Consider the following 22609-nt stretch of genomic DNA (forward strand, 5'->3'; position numbering starts at 1 on the left):
GAAACAGAAATATAGATAGTAGAGGAAAATCGTATTTTAATTTTAATTTTTTGTGCGGTTATACAACCAGCTTATTTAATATATTTAGGGCCAGTTCCACCAAATTGCAAATTGTCTGATAACAATTCACCGTGTTAAATATGTGATGGAAATAATGGATTCTGTTACTTTATCTGACAGTGACGTCAATTAAGCTATCTGAGCCTCTATCAGCCAGTAGTGGGACAGGCCCTTATTTATTTAACTGACAATGTGATAGAGATAGGAATAAGTTTTGTCATTCATTTATTTTTCTCGTATTTTAACTATTTTCAAAGGCATATAAAATGGTTCACGTCCGTGCGGTTTATAACAAGCATAATTATCTGTATGATAACTATAACTATATTAGAAGCATCTTACTTCTTACTAATATTATGAGTGCTTAAGTTTAGATGGATAGATGGATGTTTTTTAGAATTTGTATCCTTAACTGCTGAATGGATCTCGATGAAATTTGGCATAGATGTAGAGGACAGTCTCGAAGGACATAGGCATATTCACTTTTGTTTTTTTTTTAATTAAACGCGGACAGAGTCGCGAGCGAAAGTTTAACATAAAATAAAACAACGTTTTCATTTGTTTGTAATAGTCTAGTAACAAATAGACCGTTTATTAATAAATTTCTCGTTCGACCTTCACAAAAATTTTCAAATTTCAATTTGGCAGACTTTATCCAGAATTAACCGTACAAAGAATTCGTAATTTAGAATACCTATTGAAATTCGGAAAGGAAAAACTCATAGCAAAGCTGGCTGTTCACGGCGTGAAGATTTCAAATGAGATTCGTGCTTTGATGTCATAAAAAGGTAACGAGTGAAAGTTAAAGCTTTTCGACGACAGCTACGAAATATTTCGATTTTGTATATCTAAAATTTAATTTACAATATCATCTGGGAAGAATTTTTGTAAAGTAAAATATAGCTTTAATTTAAATAAATTATCTTACACTAGCTATTGCTCGTAACTTCGTCCGCGTGAAGTTAAAAATATAGCCTACGTTACTTACACTGAAATGACCTTTCTAAGGGTGAAACAATTTTTAAAATCGGCCGAGTAGTTTTTACGTGAATCAAATAAATACTCGTATATAAATACAAATCATTCCTCTTTATAACATTGGTTTTAACTCGATTGGTTGTCATACGTGACTTTGTCCGCGCGGAATTAAAAAAAATAAGTAACTAGCTTATGTGTTGTTATAGATTATTTTCTACATTGAGTTCTTTTTGAGATGCGTAGTAACAAACGAATAATCTGGAATCATAGGCTACTTACTTCTTTTTTTTCCTTGCGGACGGAGTCGCGACTGAAAGCTAGTGTATTATGTCTCTAGTGTTGTATTATTTGTACAATTTATCTTATATCAATTCTTTTTTCTTTATTATTGTCTTATGTTTCAGATAAGAAGACTATCTGTTATTTCTAAATAATTACTCTATTGATGAATGAATAAGAATTAACATCTTCGAGACATTAAATGATAATTTGTCACACGATCTTTAAAAAATGAATGGTAAAAAATAACCCCCGGAAAAGATGAAAAAGATTCGTGCCATAAGCACAAGTATGATAAATTACCATTTATTTAATTCGTTAGCCTCATCGATCATTTCTAAGGCGGTGTCTCTTTGGGACGTTTATTTTTTCATAGTAAAATTGATGCAATACTTTCGAATATGTACAACCCTAATACCTTTGTACACTACACATTGTAGGATATTCAATGTGATATAGATAGGGCTGTCACTTTTGAGATAAATTAATGTAAAATAAATTTATTTTGTCTTTTTTTAGTTTATGTTTAAATTTCACTGTTTCTGTTAATGGCATAGTTATACAGCATGCTTATTCTAATTTAAAATAACTTCTACGTATAAGAAATTGTATTTTATTATTAATTTTATTGAGCAAAACATTATATAGTTATTTGGATGTCTTTTAATCTTGTTATCAAATATTTTTAAATTTCCATTCACAACAGAATATGCTTTTAATGTTCGTTCAGTATTATAAAATATGCACGAGACTTCACGGTTGTTTGTGGCAGTCCAATTTATTTGTCAAAAGTGGAAACTAAATTGAAATATTTCCTAGGTACGATATTAAATTTTGATGCTGAGATTGTAAAAATGTAATAAAGCAAGTAGTCATTTTTTATTAAGAATAAATGTATTATTTGATTTAATATTATTTGCCATAGACGATTCATAAAATTAAAAACTGTTCAGTTAAACTGTTAAGTATTGAGCGAAAAATTATTATTAATCTATCTTCTGTCTTTCTAATTTTATAAATGCGAATGTTTAGATGGATGGATGTTTGTTAGAGTTTGTAGCCTAAACTGCTGAACGGATCTCGATGAAATTTGGAATGGATGTAGAGGATAGTCTGGAAGAACATATAGGGTACTTATTTTTGTTTTTATAAATTCCACGAGGACGGAGTCGCGGGCGACAGCTAGTACTATTTAGAAAGATTTTTATTTTTGTATGTATTTGATTCACGTAAAATATACTGAACCGATTTTAAAAATTACTTCACCATTAGAAAGGTAATTTATCTGTGAGTAACATAGGTTATATTGTGCACAATTTTTTTTATTTCAGGCAGGCAAAGTCGCTAGCAACAGCTAGTATTAATGTATTTTCAATTCTTTTAATTTCGATTCTAAACGCTTTTATTTGAAATTTCTAATATTTTACTTACGTTTTCCATAGTTTTTATTTATATTTTCTATTCACATAACTCATACACACGTCTAGTGGCACTTGACCTATTTCCACTAAAAAAAGCTAATAACTTTGCACTAAACATAAAATTGTGTAGTAGAAAATTGCCTTTTCACATACAAAAGAATGTTTTATGTACTATTAATGACTACTTTTAGAATTTCAAAGGCATTTTTTTGCTAATTATGAATAAGCACATTTAGTATGGTCTTAACTATTATGTGTTTGAGGTTAGTCTGTACGTCTGTTATAATTTTTTTATAGTTTAAGGAAAAAAAGGGTTGACAAACAAGCGGCCACTGGAATTCGTCAAAATTTTAAGCGATCGCTGTCCATAGACATTTACATTTGCAGATGTATTGCCTACCTTTATAAGCAGAGTAGTACACATAAAGAGGATACTTTCCTTACTTACGTATTTATTTACATAAATGTAGGATTGGAAGATAAAACGATAGACGATGGTGTGAAACAGAACGGATGTGCGGGGAAGGAAGTGAGAGGGGAGTTTGACAGATGACAGATTGGAAGGCAAGACGACTGGTGTGTGCGCGTGACCTTAAAGTGTTAATTATAACATTAAAGCAAATAAATAGATAAATACGACGAATCAGATTTTTATTAGAACCTAAACAGAAAGAATCCCGCATACATTTATAAACATTTGTCTTTGGCTCAAGTTACAATATTTTTTAAAACATCTGATGATGTTTCAATAAATAATAATGAAGTTATCTTTTGCAAAGTCTCCACAATTTATATATTAAAAACGGTTATTTCATAAAAACCAAAAATACTTAACCGACATACATTTTTAAGTTTATTTATATTAATAAGAAGATTATATAACCGAGTAACGCCGCAGGCTAAACTTTATTACTATAAAAACCTTTTGCGATCCTTAAATCGAATTATACTATGACCAAAGGGTATTGATACTTTATTACTTTGTGATATATTAAATTTAAATCTTTTTATAATGTAATTGCAACATTATTTAAAACACTATAGTACTTACCTATTTACAAACTGGCTTAAGAGGAATAATTTAACATGTTGTTTAACTTTGTGATGTGTGCTTTTTAAAGACACTTAATTTTAAATATCCCTTTACCTCAAACATTTGTAAGTTTCTTAATTTTTATTTGTTAATTGATGCAAATACTTTTTAATATGGCGTGCTCAAGCACGCTTAATCCAACTATAAAAACGAGAATACCAACACCTTTGAAAAGCATACGTACAAATTATATCCAAGCGCTATACAAAAGGCTTAACTTCTTTTCAATTTGTACCTCACTGCGAGTGTAGTCTATCCTTGCATGGTAAAGTAAAAACGTATAATTGTTACAAGTTTTATAGTAAAAGTGAGTGATTTTTAACCATTTTAACATAAATATTATTTAAATGTTAACACAGACATAAATTAATCGAATACATGATAATAAAAATTCAACAAGTGAAAATATGAGTAAAGAAATCAAGAGATGGAAAAATGTGTTAACAACAAAAAGAAACGATTCAAAAGGTACGCTCTAAATTCAAATTAATTTGATGTTAAGTTTATTTAAATTAACAAACAAATGCACATCCTGATAGAGAGCAATTAGTGTACTCCAAAAACAAAAATCTGGTAAGTTTAAAAATCAAATAATATATTCTTAGTAGTTACTAGTTCTTACTAAAGAATGTAAATAGAATATGGAAAATTACCTGCTGCATTTCAAGCAGATAAACCACATTATGTCTAAACGATTAAACTACACGGAAGTTTAAATTCGTCAAGTCGCTTAAAATTCAAGCATATGTAGGATACGAAATGTTATTTGCATAAGCATTCTACACCATGTCGTGTTTTCGCAGAATTATTTTGTCGTTTGCGGCGTTCACACCTGCAGGTCGTTCTACCTTTACTACTTGCTTGATATCACCAAACCGTGTTGATTTCGGCTTTATAGCCTATGTAACTTTAGCTATATGTGATTCGTGCAAAGTTACTCAAGTATCATAAAGTTTTAGCAAAACAATTTTCATTTCTCTGTATTCTTAATTGAGCAACGCTCGTTCGTGCTCTTCGTCTTTCAAAGCTACTTCTATTCACTTTGCTTCGTTTTTAATACTTTATATTTCAATTCAACTTGCTCATCTCGAATCTATTCCTAACTTAGTTAAGTTGATTACGTCATCACTAATATCTTTAACATAGATAACTTTGTCTGTTGGTTTTCTAAATCTAATATATTCTTAAAAATGGATCAGCTGACAAAATTTATTGTGTACAACAAAATTCCCGAAAGCCGAACAAGCTTGAACTATGAAGAAATGAAGACAAAGAAAAGAGAAAAGAATATGACTGGTGAAGAGTTTGATAAGAGAATGTTACTTTTGTCGCCCGATTTGGAGAAAATGTACGAAGGTAAGATAACATAAATTGAAATTCATATAGATCATAGACACGAGAACTATAAATCTGTTGCCGTAATTAAGCTTCTGTAAGTGATTACGTGAAAACGCAATAACAGTCATCATTATATCCCCTACCTTATTCTTCCCCGTAATGTCGGCGCACAGAGTTTTCGTCGTTTTCGTCGAAGTACAAGTCCAAGTCCAAATAACTCTATCATCCGTCATCTCAGTCATCACTCCCTTCTTGATCATGTCACCTTTCACGCAATCCATTCATCTCTTTGTACGTCTATTTCTATCGGTGTCACCCTTCGCTATCGTAATAAAATTCGGGTCTAGACAATAAATTATTAAAAATATAGACATAGACCCTTAACATTAAGAACGTCTGATATAGACGTTTATGGTCACAAAGACTTCAATATAAAGACTACATGCGGCTTTTTATGAGGGTAGTAACAAGTCGTTTAGTCGTAAACACCTAAAGCTATAAGACGCCTGAATGAGCCTTAAATTGAGCAACTTCTACTACAATTTCAAAATTAAATATTAAGATTTTTATGCTCTAAAAACACAATATAATACTCACGGTAAAGTTTAACGTTTTAAAATAAAACAATAGATTGAAACACGGGTTACTACAACTAATCAAAATTCTGTAGTATTCATTTCATTCATTTGTTTGTTCATTTTCTTCTAAAAAATGTCTAAACTGCATAATAAAAATAAATATTTGGTGGCTCAAAATCGCTTGATCGAACTATTTATCAAATGTCTCATATGAAGCATTAAACTAAGCTACGTTTTATCAAATAAATTGTCAAACACATAAATTAGGTACTCGTTTACAGAGCGGTAAAAACATTTGCATACATCTACGTTTGTGTGATGCGATGCGAAACTTACGCTGCGTAGATCCATGTGAAACCTGACGACTGTTGGTAAAGTGCAAAATGGTGTTCGGATTATAGCGAGCAAGGCAACTGCGGCTGTCGAATTCTTATTTCTATTTGCAACGAATCGTGCTCGCGCCGCGTTATGCAAGTGCGAAAACTTTGTTTTACTTAAACTTTGTGTATACTTGAGACCGTTTTTTCAATGTTTATAGAATTATAAATATTCAATTGATACTTATCAAGATCTTTCCATTTCTAAAGTTTTTTTTTTATATCATAAAGTGGCAAAGGGGCAAGCGGCCACTTGAATCCGCCAAAATGGCAAAGCGACCGCTGCCCATAGACATCCGCAATTGCATATGCGTTGCCTACCCTTATCCGACGGAGGAGGAGGAGTCGCACATAAAGAGGATATTTCCCCTTCCTATACATCTCCTTCACCGTCAAATCCACTTCTCCTTTCCATCCTCTCCTTTAAGAAAAGGATGGTAAAGACAAAGAGACTTAAATTAGGGCTCCGGTACCACACTCATCAGACGAAATACAAAATTGCTTCCATTTCACTCTTGTCTTCTGTATGGTCGTGGTATTACACCGGGCGTGCCGGCCCTGCAGTGCTAAGATGTTAAAGCGGGCACTACCACTATAAAGTGTGTTTTATGTTTTATTTATTTAGACGAACTGACCTACCTTTGTTATGTTCAGCCACAGACGATGATAATACCACGAGTTTGCAATTAATTACTTCATGATTTAATTAGGATTATTTTACCGTAATCTACCTAATATTTTTGAAAATAATTCACAGTACATTACTATTATGAATCCAGAAACCTTGAATTTCAACTAAGCATAACTTTAAAGTCATGTATCGACAGTTACTCAATTTCAAGCGTGACTTAAACCTTTAACGGTGCAAACTATACCATCAGATGGAATGCCTGCACCCAACGAATAGTGTGCAATCACGCATATGAACAAGGAAATTTGAATCTGCATTTGTTTAGATATCTACAATTTTTAGAGTGAACACTATTAATTTCTATATTTATTATGACAAGAAAATAGAACAAAACGTTGATTTTTGAACGACTTCCCAAAAGAAGGAGGTACTCAATTCGTCTGTGCATTTACTACACCAATCTTATATCAAAAATACTTTTAACTTGAACACGTCTACACGCTGTTTCATTAGTACTATAAAGCACACAACATACATACATACATACATACATACATATGTACATATTATACATCGACGGCGGTATTCAGTTTGAAGGTTGATGAGAGTCATGGCTACAAATACCAAGTTAATTTAGTAGAAGGTCGATACGCGGTGAGCTTGCAATAAGCAGCGAATTTCTCTTCGCATGATCGGAAAATTCAATTTAATTGGTAGCCCTATAAGAGTAATAAATATGAAAGTAATAATGCACAAAATAAAATAGAGGATGATCTTTACTGGATTTTAGAGTATTCAAAGAAGTCCACTACACCAAGCGCACTCCTGAACACTTTTTCTAAGAGTATTATAACCAGCTAAAGCCTAAGGTATCAAACGTTGCATGTAACATTTTAGTAAAACATTTTTTTTAAATGTTAGTAGATTTTTGTTAATTTATATTTCCTTTAACCATTTCAACTAAGCTTGTGCTAGGATATGGTCCACGACAATAGTCGAATGGCGGAATTCGAACTCTCAACCGCAAGATCTCGGTAGTCCGTACCCCAAACTATAAGGCTATTGGCACTTAATTTGTGCGCTTAATTATGTTGATGGATATTCATTTAATTTACTCTTTATTTAATTTTAATACCGTCTGTAGCGTTAAGACTTTTGTATTTGCCAAATTCATTAAATAAAATTATTTACTGACTGACAATAAGCCCGACATTCTCAATGCTTTTGGTTAGTTAATTTCAAAAACTCATTAACAGCGTTAGTGTATCAATCAGACTGTCGTGTTTGTTTTGACGCTGCCGCTTTTCCACTAAAAGCGTTCGTGCAATGCACATATGCAATAAACGAGATTTCACGGTTACCACAGTAAACACCTTAAATTGCAACCATTTTGAGTTCACACTCAACAACGGTTTGACGTGTTGCAACGCTATACGATATTCCATCAACTCCAAGTGCAAATTGAAATTCCCAGAATATTCATAGCACTTTGTCACCTTCGTGTACAGTTCGGCACAAAAGTGTTTGTCATCTGAATTTAGTTAAAATATCATAAAATGTTGCGGGAAAATCAGGAACGTCCTCCAACACACTTAGAAGGTATGTACAGATTACTGTTAGACTACTATTACGTTAATACTTTTCATGTTTTAGCAACATCTAAATAAAATATTTTAAAAGCACTTTTCTAAAGACCGCTGTGATCCAACTTGTCAATAGGGCTCGAAAGGACTATCCTAACAAGGTCGTCCCCCGTCAAGACGACTTTATAAATTTCAATCTTCAGATCTTTTGCTTATGCTGTCGACATCATCTTACCTTTTAACTACATTTATAAATTTAATTAAGTGTTTTTTTAATATATCATTTTTTCATAAAATAAAATATGTCACGTCAAAGTCGAAGTGAATACACCCATCAATTTATCCTCCTAATAAGTTACTCTTCAATTACATCCCTGGATCCACTGACATTTTAGCGTTTCTAGGGTTCTAATTTATGCTATCCAGTGTATAAGATATCTAAATATTTAAAAGTTTAATATACCAGTCTTTTAAACATACTAGCTTTCACTCGAGACCGTCCGCGTGGAATAAAAAAAACTATGTGTTCTTCCAGACTATCCTCTACATCTATACCAAATTTCATCGCAATCCGTTCAGCCGTTTAGGCTCCAAACACAAAAACATCCATCCATCCATCTAAACTTTCGCATCTATAATATTAGTATGATTTAAATCAAGTTTACATGTATGAAATGCAGCAGTAATAGACACCTGACGTTAGAAGCGTGAGACACGAACGCAATTACTTCGAATGCCGTTCACAACGCCGCAAGGAAATGTCACATTGTGAATACGATCTTGGCATTGGATGGAGCTTCGATTTATTTAAAATCAATTTACAATACTTCCATATGGCATCGATTGAACGTTAGTAAATGTGTGGACGTAGACGAGAGTCTAAGTTTCTTTTAAGATTTATGCCTTACTTTTAATTTAGTAATTGAAAGTTTTAGATATTCTAATTGTGACTATCTTATTAAAAATAATCATATCACTTTTCATTGACATATTTGTGAGCCGGTTAACATGAATTTAACTATCTGAAATTAATTCCTTGCGCTAACAAACGATTTACTCGGGACATAGAAAGATGTTAAGAAAAAATGTTCTAGGAACATCCCAAGAAGAATTTTACGGTTATTTGGAAATTAATGCTTATTTCTCTTAACAATTGTAGAAATTAATATGCTTCGTAAGAGTGTGTTTAAATTCGAGTATTTCCGTGTAAATGTTGTGTTTCTATTTCCCGTTCCAAGAGTACATGGGAATATTCAAATGTATGTTAATACATAGAACTAATAAATTTCACTTTATTTGCAGAGCGAGTGCTGTATGCAAGAAATAAATTTCTCTCGGCTTCTAAGCCGGCTGTGACAGGCGGGAAACCTATAACTGAGGAGCTTGCTATCGTAAGTACTGCAAATACATATCAAATGTATCTAAGTTGATATTTAAATTGTTACTTTACTATTTAAAAGAGTTTTACAAAATTTGTTGTTAAGAAAGGTATAGAAAGTGTCAAAGACTTTAAAGAAATGTATAGACTAGTCATACATACATAGTGATAATTAACATTAAATGATTGTGGTACAACCCTAATTCAGTAGTTTTTTTAGGAGCTTCGAATGACAACTTTCGGTACAGCCGCTTGCCCTCCGCGTGGAGAATGGATACACTCTCCATTGGTCCTTCGAGCACCTGATCAGCCACTCGCTTACGGTTTAGCTGCACCTCGTAATGGAACCAGATCTTTACTATCCGGTCTACAGGCTCATCTCATCAAGTGGCTACTCTTCGATTCCAGACCAATGACTAAAGATAATAAGGCGACGGAACCACCTGAAAGGTTTGAGATATTTTATCCTTTTTTTATATATTATTTAAAAGAGCACCTTTGTCTCAAGTATCGCAATTATTTTGTGCGGTTGTCATGTTTCGTAGCGAATACAACTGTTTAGTTGCACAACTAATAATCTTGTAGTGTGCGCATCTCCATATAAACTCATAGGAATCCAAGCAAGACTAAACAGTTGTGCGATTTTAGTTTCAGGTGTGCGCTCTTATGATGTAAATAAAAAAAAACGAATAGATGTTAATGGGTAAAAATGTTTTATAATAGACAAACTATGGTGTAAGTACTAGTGAAATAAAAGCATAAATATTTTAAAGGCTACATCGTCTCTAGTGACACCTGTGTATGTTACCGTAACATTACAAATATCGTCAGTTTACAGTATTTTCTAGATTTAATTTAAATTCGCTTTGGAAATCCGTTGCAGTAAACAAATGCAACCGTTTTAATTGCGTTACAAATATTAGATACTAGCTTTCGCCCGCGACTCCGTCCACGTGGAATTAAAAAAAAAACAAAAGTGAGTAGCCTATGTGTTCTTCCAGACTATCCTCTACATCTATACCAAATTTCAACGAAATCTGTTCAGCCGATTAGGCTACAAAGTCTAATCTAATCCATTCATTCATCCATCGATCTAAACTTTCGCATTTACAATATTAGTATGATTAGTATTTAGGATGACATGATCAAAAAGGGAGTGATGACTGAGATGACGTATGATAGAGTTATGTGGAGGACAAAACCACGTCGCGCCGACCTTACGGGAGTAGGATTAGGAGGAAGATGATGATGATTTGTATTTAGTAAATAGATAACCATATTTCTATGTCATCTAATCTGTACCATTTCAATTCCGACTTTCAAAACCATTTAAGGTCACTTAACTTTAGTTCATTTAGTTAAAATTTTGCTTTCTGATATTAATACGTTCATAAACTTCCGAAGTTCCAAATCTGGTGGTGACATTTATGTATAAAACCCGACGCGGCTACAGTTTGAAAATGGCTTACGCTTCGTCGTGGCCTTTTCAAAATCATGCCCTATTCAAAATAAATGAGCCCGGTTTCTTTCTGCGGCAGAAATGTAAGTGCGCATAGTAATCAAGGGAATATGTAACTTTTTCTTTACTATTTTTTATCCAAGGTGCTACACATCACTAAAACACATCATAAGAAATAACAAACAAAAATTTGAAGCATCCAATTGTTTTTCTTAAGACTTCAGTTCAGGTATAATTTCTATCGAAATATAATAGGAAGGGATTCATGGAGATCATCCTGTATCTTTAACTATTTACGATAATTCCACATTAACGTATATTTCATTTGTAAAATTGGAGTGTCTGCAATATAAAAAAAATCCAGATTTCGGGAAGATGGTGTATTTGCTGATAACTAAAATCGCATTTAATCTCTTTTTGTCTGTCTGTCTGTCCGCGTTTGTCCCCGGTAATCTTCGAAACGGCTGGGCCCTATTATTTTAATATAGCGTGTACAAAGTCGCAGGCAACAGCTAATGCTTTCATATATTTTAACATAGTTAACATTGTATAATCTGTGCAATTCAACAGCTATTTGCGTCCGTCAGACGAACGACAGGAGGAAGCACTTTGGCGGGCGTGTAGTGAAGTGATTTGGCGATGCGGCGGCGGGTTCAATTCACAAAATCCAGAGACAAAGGTTACTGTTGCCCTGCCTACGGAGAAAACGTACGTGCAACATAGTGCACAGTATTATCAGGATGGAGTTACTGAAAAGGTAAGAGCAGTAAAATAATAAAAAAAATAGTTTTATTAACTTTCCCCTTTGGCAGGGGACTGGTGCCCAAACTAGGGTGGCGCCCTGTGTAATGAATCACCAAGCAGTGTTAGTTGTTACAATAAAAGCTATACTATTATAGTATATTCACATTTGCAATTGACAATTTGACAAATTTAAACAATAAAATAAAGTTTTTATAATTTTACGCGGATGAAGCCGCACGGGAACAGCTAGTGTAAAGTAAATGTAGAGAGATTGAGATCAAATAAAAGTGTAGATTTTTAAAGAATTAATCATCAATAGATAAGTGATATACTAGTAATAAATATTAACGAAAGCAAATATTACCTAAAACACGGATCTAATGATACCTGAAATAAAAAAAAAAAACGTAGAAAATGTATGTAGTGTTTTTAAAAGCCGTTACATTTTTCGGGTCAATCCGCTTAGTTTAAAACGAGAGTAGTGGAAAATAAAAAATGAATGTCCAATAACTAAATTCTACAGAATATAAAAATGAAAACTACATTCCTACAGATTTTTTATTTATCGATATCAATTGTTCGTATCGTTACCGAACATGGTTTTTTAATTTGTTAAAATATTTTCAAGCTGCATTTATTTGAATTCAACAAGCTGGAAGATTTGCAGATCTTCATAAAGCGGTACTTGTATGTGGTATGTATTTCTGTAAACTACTTAACTATTATTAGCAGACTACTAAGATTTGGTTAGCATAGTCAAAACTCAGTAGACTATTGAGATGTGCTTAGCATAGTCAAAACTCAGTAGAATGTTGAGATTTGACTATCATAGTCAAAACTCAGTAGACTATTGAGATTTGATTAGCATAGTCAAAACTCAGTAGAATGTTGAGATTTGACTATCATAGTCAAAACTCAGTAGACTATTGAGATCTGATTAGCATAGTCAAAACTTAGTAGACTATTGAGATTTAATTAGCATAATTAAAACCCAGTAGAGTTATTTGGAGGACGAAAATCTGGTGCGCTGACCCTACGGGAGAAGGATAAGGCAGGGAAGATGATGATCAGTCAAAACTTAGTAGACTATCAAGATTTCACTAGACAAAGACAAAACCAGTCGACTATTGAGATTTGATTAGCATAGTCAAAACTTAGTAGACTACTGAGATTTGACCAGGATATTCAAAACTATTTCGTAATTTTTAGTTCCAACTAGATGAAGGTGCTGGTGCATTGTTAGTTCTTTATGCTGCTGTGTTATCCAGAGGATGTGAGAAGTAAGTAGTAATTCATTATAATCACTTAAGTAGATTATGTTCCCTTCTTTGGTAACAAAGTTAATAACTTCAAAGGCTGATGTTTTATCGTTTATAGACGGCAACGAAGCTCGACGAATTCAAAGAGAACTAATTGGCTTTTAAGTTTGATCGATACATTTCAACATGACTTTGAGTATAAAGTTGTTCATAATTACTACGCAATTTGAAATCCGGAGATTATTAAGTCTTCCATCTATTTTACTTTGTTGTTTCCTTTAATATTTTCTTAATTCCAGCATCATGAAAGACCTTGATGGTAAATTGAATTATTTAGTATCTACTCAAGTGGAAGGTTCCATCAATGTGACAATGCTGATACTTACTGGAAGAGCAACTCCGTATTTACATAATGGCGTTATGTATGTAGGTGATGAGGATCATTATGTAAGTAAAAGTTCTTTTGTTTTAGTTTCGTTCATTAGTTTGTAGCACAAATAAAGTACTAAATCTTTCGCCTGCAACACCGTTCGCTAAGAATTAAGAAATAAAGTAGCCTATGTGTTCTTCCAGACTATGCACTACGTCTATGCCAAATTTCATCGATATCTGTCGAGTTGTTTAGGCCTCAACTTCTAGCAAATATCCGTCCAAATTTCTAACATTAGTGAGATTAGTAGATTGAAGAGTATAAGATCAAATGTATTGGAAATACCCTTACATACGTTCCCACTTTTAAATTAAAAATACATTACTAATCATTGTAAAGCATAATAGTTTAGCTTATCTTGATCATAAAGCTGCCAAACACAAGTAACTGTGTCAAATCATAAATACGGTTTACGTCTCTCGATAGATTGTCACAAATTCTAGTTCTATGTCCACATCGAGATCGCCATCGCTGTATTTCAACATCAATTGTCTGGCAAAACAGTAAACGATAGAGTACCGATAGAGATAAACTGAACCATTCGTGCGGGATGAAAACAGCTATTGCTCTGTTTATGTTTTTCTACCAATTTCCAGTTTCATTCAAAAGAATTGGATAAGACAAAGTAGATTGTGTTTATATCAAAACAATTTTGTCCCAGCATAAGTAGTCATTACATTACCTGAATATAAAACAAAGCTTTATAAAGATTCAAATGTTTTAACAAAGCAAGGACGGAAAGATGATAGTTTCTGTATTTCTTCGGTCTACGAATGTTTAGGCATTAATATAATTGTAACAAAGTAATTAACTTCCACATCCAGACCATTTGTTCCCACTAGAATGGCGCGCTTATTCTGAATCCTTCTGATTGACAGATAGACCTGGGAAGTATAAGCCATTTATCTAGTGTTGCGCCGATCCTTTAGCGCAGTACTTTTTCTTCTAATGGAATATAGTAATTAGATTCTTCTTTCAGGCCATGCCACAATTCGGAGTACTGTATCGCAGTCTAGTGGGTTTACTTGTCTGGTATGGGAGTGACGATAATGGGACCGGTCATCTCACCAAGCAACATCCAGGCTCCAGATTGAAGACGCCTGCATTGCCTATATGGGTAAAAAAAATTCAGACCAGTAAAAACATTTAAGTAAAATTTAGATGAACGTTCTACGTAACATGATAGAGGAATAATAAATAACAAATGGTATTTACAGCAAAAAAGCTTGTGGAATTCACTGTACAGATTATGGTTGAATAAGTAATCGATTTTATTTTCACAAATTGATACTGAATAATTCTTTTTTGTTAACTGAAATCCTGTAAGCATTCAATTTTAGATTTAATCTACCAACGATAGATAAAAGGGTTCGGAAAATATCGCAACTAAAAATATTTTTGCTAGCGATGTGGTTGGAGCCTTCATTAATATTTACTTTAGGACGGAAAGGTCTAAGTGAAACTTCGTCTATCCGATACTGTTTACATATTTAAAGAGATTGAGATATTTATTTATTGTAGATCGTTTTCAGGTTACCTGTTGTTCTGGACATTACGGAATATTGTTTAACACAAATCGCGAATTACTCAGGAATTATCATGCAGAAAGACGGTGAGAAATCTTACAGTTTTTAATAAGTTTTTAAAATACATACTAGCTGCAGCTCGCGACTTTATCAGCCTGGAATTTAAATTAATAAAAGCATAGGTTATATTACTCAGTGATGGCGTAGCTTTTAATGATGAAAGAATTTTTGTAATCTACTTAGTATTTTTGAGATGTTACAAGAAATACAAAAAATATGAAAATACAAATCTTCTCACTTTACAATATTAGTACAATATAGATGAGGAACCAAAACACTATTCAACAAATATTATAGTGAAACAAAGCAATACATAGATTACAGCCGTTTTATAACGATCTGTTGAAATCTTCTTAACCTATGTAGATTTAACTTAACTTGGATATCTTATCAAGGTTCGACATCAATTACTACACGTGCGGTGGTTGCCACGTGGTCCTCAACGTGGACACCAGAAGCCACGAGGACGTCGTTAGCGGCCTGCGCTCTGATGATATCAGCGCCACGCCCTTGGAGAAACTGATTCATACCAAGTAAAAGCGGGAGCACACCCTTGACTAAACTATCGCACAACAGTTGTGCGATTGTCGATTGTTTCACAAACCGCGCAGACTCGCTTTAACATCTTAGCACGAAAAGGCCGGCACGCCCGGTGTAATACCACGACCACACAGGAGACAGGCGTGAAATAGAAGCAATTCCGTGTTTCGTCTGATGAGTGTGGTGCTGGAGGCCTAATTTAAGTCCCTTTCTCTTTACCACCCTTTTCTTATAAGGAGAGGATGGCAAGAGGAAGTGGATTTGACGGAGGAGGAGATACATAGGAAGGGGAGATATCCTCTTTATGTGCGTCTCCACCTCTGTCGGATAAGGGTAGGCAACGCATCTGCAATTGCGGATGTCTATGGGCAGCGGTCGCTTCGCCATTTTGGCGGATTCAGGTGGCTGCTTGCTCGTTTGCCACCTTATGTTATAATAATAAAAAAAGACAATTCAACTGTTTAGTTACACAACCATCTCCATATAAACTCATAGAAAGCAAAGCGAGACCAAACATTTGTGCGACAGTAGACAGTAGTCAAAGGCGCGCACTCTAAGAATGTGAGGTTCTACCTCTTTTACTCTTCTTTTTCCAAACAGACAGTTTCCTTCTCTATAGTTCCTAAGAGTTGATGCTTTTAATTCTTGGGTTTTAATCGATTTTCTTTAATTTCCAGATGGCAAGACGCGAAGATAACATGGACAGGAACTGTACCACATATTGGAGAAAGTCCTAAATGAAATTATGAAAATTTTGCTTACTAGTCTTGAATGTTATAGTAAATTGCTGTTAAATAGCAAAAGAAAAAAAAACAGCGCATTTTAGTTGCGTTAGAAAAGGAATAGTACTTTCAAAACGTTTGCCATAAAATGTTAAACTTTCAACATTTTTAAAATGTATCATATACTGTCATGTAAAATTCACATACGTAGGAAAAAAAACGAAAACGGTCCTATATACGTGCCATTTTAACCGGTAAACGTTTCCAATGGACGGCCAAAAAAAAATGATGGCCGCCGACACGAGCTTTGGCAGAATTCTATTGACTAATTTTTAGTTTTTTTTTATCATCGAGAGTTGAGTGAATTCGGTAAATGGAGTGAATTTTTTTAGCTTTTAACTAGTAACCATTTTACACATCAATAACCAGTTACACTAGTAACGACATACAATGTCACAATATTATTTTAAATCAAAAAAGGTTCTTTTTGCATTATGAGTTCGCTAAAATAGCGAAGTGATCAAGTCATAGATGCGTTGCCTACTTAAAATCAATTGGGTAGAGGACGCATAGAAAAATATGTCCCCTTCCTTGAATTCCCCATCCGTCAAATATAGTTCATTCTGTTTTTAAATTTATTTTAGTCTAGCTGTTGCCCGCGACGTCATCCACGCAATATTAATAAAAAGTAGCCTATAATAGACCCGTCTATGTCAGCTACCCTTTAGTGAAAGTGAGGTCGAAATCAGTCCAGCCGTTTCGGAGATTATTCTGAACAAACGCGACTAGCGGACAGAGAGACATAAAATATTTCAATGCGATTTTTGTTATCAGCAAGCAAATATCTTCTTTTGATATTACAAACAGACACTCCAATTTTATTATATGTAGAGAATGTAGTACAGATGGCACATAAACGACATATTAGTATAGATTCTATCAATATATATAAAACAGTAATTAATCTCAAAGATTCAAACGGCACATCTATGAAGAGATTGTTAAAGCCCGCTACACACGTTCAGTTCTGTTTTTTTAGATTTATCTGAATTGTGTTCAGATAAAATGGAACGTGTGTTGCGGGCTTAAGTACAGTAGATATGTTCCAAAACATTTTCAACTAAAGAACAATGAATCATTAATGAGAATAGCGAAATTTTATCCACGCGAATTCACTGAGATATCACTTGGGAGTTATCCTCTTTACATGTGTAATTAACACTTAATACGCTTTCGTCCGTTTTTATGTACCCCTAGGGAACTTATGGAAATTTAAAATATGTATTGTTCGTTGCAAGTGAAAATGCCTTTGTTGTTTTAAATAAATTATCATGAAAAGAGCAAAATCCTTTTTTAGATTTATTTATGGAGGAAATTTTTCTGTTTTCATAATAAATTTATTGAAATTAAAACCGTATTTTTGTGTTCCTTTGTATGTTTGAGGTTGAAGGCAACGTTTGTGAAATTTTGTACACAGTTAACGGTGATAAGCCAAATAGGTTAAGAATTATCTAATTGCGTAGGAACAACTTTTATATTACACTAGCTTTTCCCCCGAACTTGACCGCGTGAAATTTAAAAATAACAAAGAAATTAAAATGATGTAGCCTATGTTACTTACAAATTTTTACATTACATTACATTTTTAACGGTGAAAGAATTTTTAAAATCGGTCCGGTTTTTGAGCCCATTTACAATCAAACAAACAAAGTTTTCCTCATATTTGTATAGATATTTCATTATCCTTAATTCTAAAAATACCTAATTTTAATTGCTTTTAACTTACAAGACGTAATTTATTACACGCAAGATATATAATACCCACATTATGCGTAGTGATTATCACGAAACATGGTATATTAAAGCTCAGGAGACTGACCCTAAGTCAAAGGGAAGCTTATAATGCGTCATTTAATATAAAGACTTTTGCGGTTAACAATTTAAATGCTGACAATTGTGAAATATGACTTTTTTTATAATATAAGGTGGCAAACGAGCAAGCGGCCACTTGAATAGAAGGAATGGAAAGAGACCGCTGCCTATAAACATCCGCAATTGCAAATGTGGTTCCTACCCTTTATTAACGGAGGAGTAGACGCACATAAAGAGGTTATTTCCCCTTCCTATGCGTCTCCTCCACCGTCAAATCCACTATTCCTTTCTATCCTTACCTCTTAAGAAAGGGTGGAAAAGGAAATAGACTAAAATTAGGCCTCCGGCTCCACACTCATCAGACGAAACGCGGAATTGCTTTTAATTCACGCCTGTTTTCTTCGTGGTCGTGGCTCTCCTCTTTGCCTCCTATGAACTATGAACTATGAATGAAGAATGAAGAATGCAACTAATAAAGAGTAGTAAAGAAGTTGAAAATTTGAAAGAAGCTCTGAGACAAGCCGGGAACAAGGTAGAAATACGTAATTGGAGACGTAATTTATTTGTGAGTAATGTAGGCTATATTTTTATTATTATTTTTTATTTCAACGCGGACGAAGTCGCGAGCAACAGCTAGTTTTTAATATTACTGCGATAAGCTTGTATTTTAGACCAACAATTTAAGTTCATTGCGTAACAAGAACAACATTCCACGAGATCCTCAGGGAAACGCTACTTAATTGAGTTTAATGTTGTTTTGTCGTCATTATGTGCCTTTCGTGTGTTTTGTTCATAAATCATAACGATGTTTTGTTATTTTATAAGATACTGAGATAGGAAGTAGATCTTAAATGTTTATTTTATAATTAGAATTTGCACCTCTAAATGTTTATACATAAAAAGGTTATTGGTATGGCACTTTTTTTACAGATAAGAAAGAATCTATTTAATTACATACAATACAATATATATTGTAACACTGAATATGTAAATTGTGTTTGCACGTTTCATATAAAATTGCATTGGATAACACAACACAATAATTCTTTCTTTTATGCAAATCCCTACACTAACAACTAAATTAGAAAAAAATAATAGTGTGGGCAATGACCGTAAACTCTAAGCTGCCAACATTAAGGTAGCAAGGTTATTATGGTAACGGTAATTTTGACACTTGCAATTGAGAATTTGATTTGACAAATGTAAACAATAAAATCTTTTTTTAATAATTCTATGCGGATGAAGCCGCACGGGAATAGCTAGTGTAATATAATTCGGCTTATAGTGCGCGGTGCGCCCAAACACGACGGATTGGGTTCCGGTGTGTTTGCATTCGATCAATTATTCATCTCCGAGGTACCGATCCGATCTGCGCGGCGACAAACAAATTAATCTTCAATTCAATGACCATTTCAAATAGATTAATCTAACAATGTCCATAAAGTTAGAAAGTACTGAAATAAAATCAGTTTGAACTATAGTGAAGGCGTAAATTAAATTTATATAATTGTATTTGAAGTTTGAAAGTTTTGAACGAGATTGTTACGTGATCAAAATTTAAAGTGAGTGTAAAATATTAGGGAAACAGACTGTAAATAGGCTATAAATTTATGTCACGTAAGTAATAATCAACTACATCTTTTAAACTATTGAATTTTTTTCAACGCCATCTTTGGAATAATTTCAGAACCATTTTGAAAAGGTTAAAGTTGCAAGTATTGATTAATAGATGGCGTTAATTTCATTTAAAACATTCATATTAAATGTAACATATTTCATTACGTAAATAACAGAGGGCGCTTAACGGTATCGCGTGAAGCAAATTTACCTGTTGTGTAAATAAGCATCTGTTTATTATCTAACCGTCAATTTCCACTGACGACTGACGAACAATACAAAGAAGAATTATTTCTCTCTTTTAAGAGTTTTAGTGGAATAAGAATATGCTTTCATACGAGTACTCACTTTGAATTAGAAAACCTAGTTGACGGTTTAGTTATGCTCCGTCGTCTTCATTATACATAGTTATAAATAAATAAAATATATTTAGTAAGGTTAGAATTACACAAAAGAAAATTTGAAAACCTTTTCTTTGTTATTTAAAAGCATTGTGAGCTTGATACACTGGCCTCCATTGTGTTACTATGCGGGTGTACAGGATTCTGTGTCACGAAATAAACAAAATGCTTTTATACTTGCGTTGAAAATAAAACTACTTTCAAGTTTTTTATACAACCAATTTTAACAAGCAAAAAGTAATTAAAAACCTGGCTATCACCATAATAATACGTTATAGAAATATCAGTGGGAATACAATAAGAATTAGTGCTTCTAAGGATTTCACATCTTCATGGTAAATCTGTCTCGAAGACGAAATACTGGTCGATATCAGTGACGTAAGATTAGTTTTGAAAGGCGACGGTCACCTTTGAATAAACTATCGCATAACTATAGTGTGATTGTCGATTGTTTCGAAGCCAATTCAACTGTTTAGTTGCCCAACTAAACATCGAGTAGTGTAACCTCTGTATAAGCTAATAGAATTTAAAGCGCGATTAAACTGTTATGCGATAGTTTTGTCAATATGTGCGCGCTTTCAATCATAGGTACTTTCTTCTTCTTTCTTCGTATCCTCATTGCTGAAGGTCGTGCTTGCCCTGGTAAGCCTTTACCGTTTCATCTACCAGCTGCCTCCACGCCGCCCTGTCTCGTCTCAGGGCAGTCGGGATGTTGAGTCCCAGTATGGACTGCACCTGATCGGTCCATCGGGTAGGTGAACGCCCTCGTGACCTTTTGCCCTCGATTTTTTCAACCTCTACCAGTTTGTCCAGATTGTCCGGTTGTCTTAGGCAGTAATGTTTCGATAAATCTAAATTAGATATATCTTTGCAGTATCATTTAAAACAAGGTATCTTTGTTCAATATGTTTGTTTTAAACTATACTATTGGTCACATCCCAAAAATATCAGAGTACTCGCCGTCGATTTTCGTGTTATTTTTGGACATTTTTCTATCCGTTTTTAAAGGGTGTACATTCCATGTGTGCACAAAGAATTTGTCACTTTTTCATCGGGCGCGTCGGGCTATTTCTCTTGGGAACATTGAAAAATGTGATACGGCCCTTGACACGACCGGCTGCCTCCATGTTATGTCACTAAACCGTTCACCTCGATAATTTAGAACGAAATAAAGTATTAATCCTAAAAAAGTTTAACATTTTCAGAGTTTTTTGCTCAAAATTCCTACTTGAAATCTAACTTGTAATTAGAGACAAATTCAACAGAAACATCTTAAATAGTTCAACTTCTTTGACCCTGGCTTGATATTTCCCGGATCGCAACTGTAACATAGCTGAGAGAAATTGGCTTTATTCGAAGTTGATTACGTGACGAAATATCTTAAGTTTATGTACAATCTATAAAAAAAAACAATAGTGATATTGGATGAAAATAACGCGACATACACTACTCAAAGATACCAAATGCATCTGGATTTACAAAGAGATTAAAAAGTATATAGAGTAGACATAGTTGCAACTTTACTTGAAACGTTTTTTAAATAATCTCACTGACGTCATCTATTGGTAGATCCTCAATACCTCACATCAATATAACTTATTTTATTTAAATTAATCGCCAACTGCTGACATTGAAATTTATTTAAATGTTTACATTTCGTTTTAAGTTAATTATACAACAATAGATGGAGCTTATTATAATTTTGTAAATTTTCAATACAAGGACACGAGTAGCGCGGCGTACTATTCTTAACAATTGATATATTACCTGCCAGAAAAAGTACCGGCGAAAAATTTATGTTCACTATGCCTAGTCTATATATTTCTTAAATGTCTTTGGTTTTGTATGAGACTGGTCAAAGAGTAATGATTACAAGCTACAGACTGTCCCAAAAATACAAAAAGCGAAAATAGGAATCTCAGTTTGAATCATACAGACCCACTCTACTCCTGTTTGTTATTGGATGTGCTTTAAATTACGACATCGCTGGCCTTTTCAACACACCGTTACTGACCCCATTCGACACTGTTTTGCTAATGAAAATGGCTTTTTGGGAATAATTAAAAAGGTATGTCGACAATTTCAACAAAAACCATATCATCTTCTGCATTTTTAAAGTATTGAAAGAACTTAATATACTGTATAGAATAGACATATCTTGTTTTGGTTCCTTATTTAGTGAGGAACACTTTCTTTGAAAGATTTTATAATTTCCCGGGAAATCTCTAGATTTTTGAATCTATAAAGAAGTACAAAATTAGCA

General features: G+C 33.5%; 1 protein-coding gene across 3 annotated transcripts; it reads left to right on the top strand.

Moving 5' to 3' along the window:
- The first annotated feature begins 4270 nt into the window (after nt 1–4270).
- Nucleotides 4271–17152, top strand: LOC106111071 (protein FAM188B2-like). Of its 3 annotated transcripts, none has more exons than XM_013293041.1 (11): nt 4271–4299; nt 9641–9729; nt 9937–10166; nt 11746–11932; nt 12548–12613; nt 13129–13199; nt 13478–13625; nt 14588–14725; nt 15141–15220; nt 15590–15727; nt 16412–17152. In XM_013293041.1, the coding sequence occupies exons 3-11, from the start codon at nt 9946–9948 to the stop codon at nt 16473–16475; spliced, it is 1113 nt and encodes a 370-aa protein (XP_013148495.1). In that variant the 5' UTR covers nt 4271–4299; nt 9641–9729; nt 9937–9945; the 3' UTR covers nt 16476–17152. The 3 variants fall into 3 exon arrangements, with proteins under 3 accessions (XP_013148495.1, XP_013148492.1, XP_013148493.1); XM_013293038.1 differs by lacking the exon at nt 4271–4299 and adding an exon at nt 8165–8354; XM_013293039.1 differs by lacking the exons at nt 4271–4299; nt 12548–12613 and adding an exon at nt 8165–8354.
- Nucleotides 17153–22609: the final 5457 nt, after the last annotated feature.

This window comes from Papilio polytes, unplaced genomic scaffold (assembly GCF_000836215.1).
Source record: "Papilio polytes unplaced genomic scaffold, Ppol_1.0 DF824180.1, whole genome shotgun sequence".
NCBI classification, from domain to species: domain Eukaryota; kingdom Metazoa; phylum Arthropoda; class Insecta; order Lepidoptera; family Papilionidae; genus Papilio; species Papilio polytes.

Coding starts and splice junctions, on each gene's coding strand:
- LOC106111071 (XM_013293038.1), top strand. CDS start 8,312: ATGTTGCGGGAAAATCAGGAACGTCCTCCAACACACTTAGAAG. Junction 9,730..9,936: donor TAACTGAGGAGCTTGCTATC/GTAAGTACTGCA, acceptor TAGTTTTTTTAG/GAGCTTCGAATGACAACTTT. Junction 14,726..15,140: donor CGCCTGCATTGCCTATATGG/GTAAAAAAAATT, acceptor GATCGTTTTCAG/GTTACCTGTTGTTCTGGACA.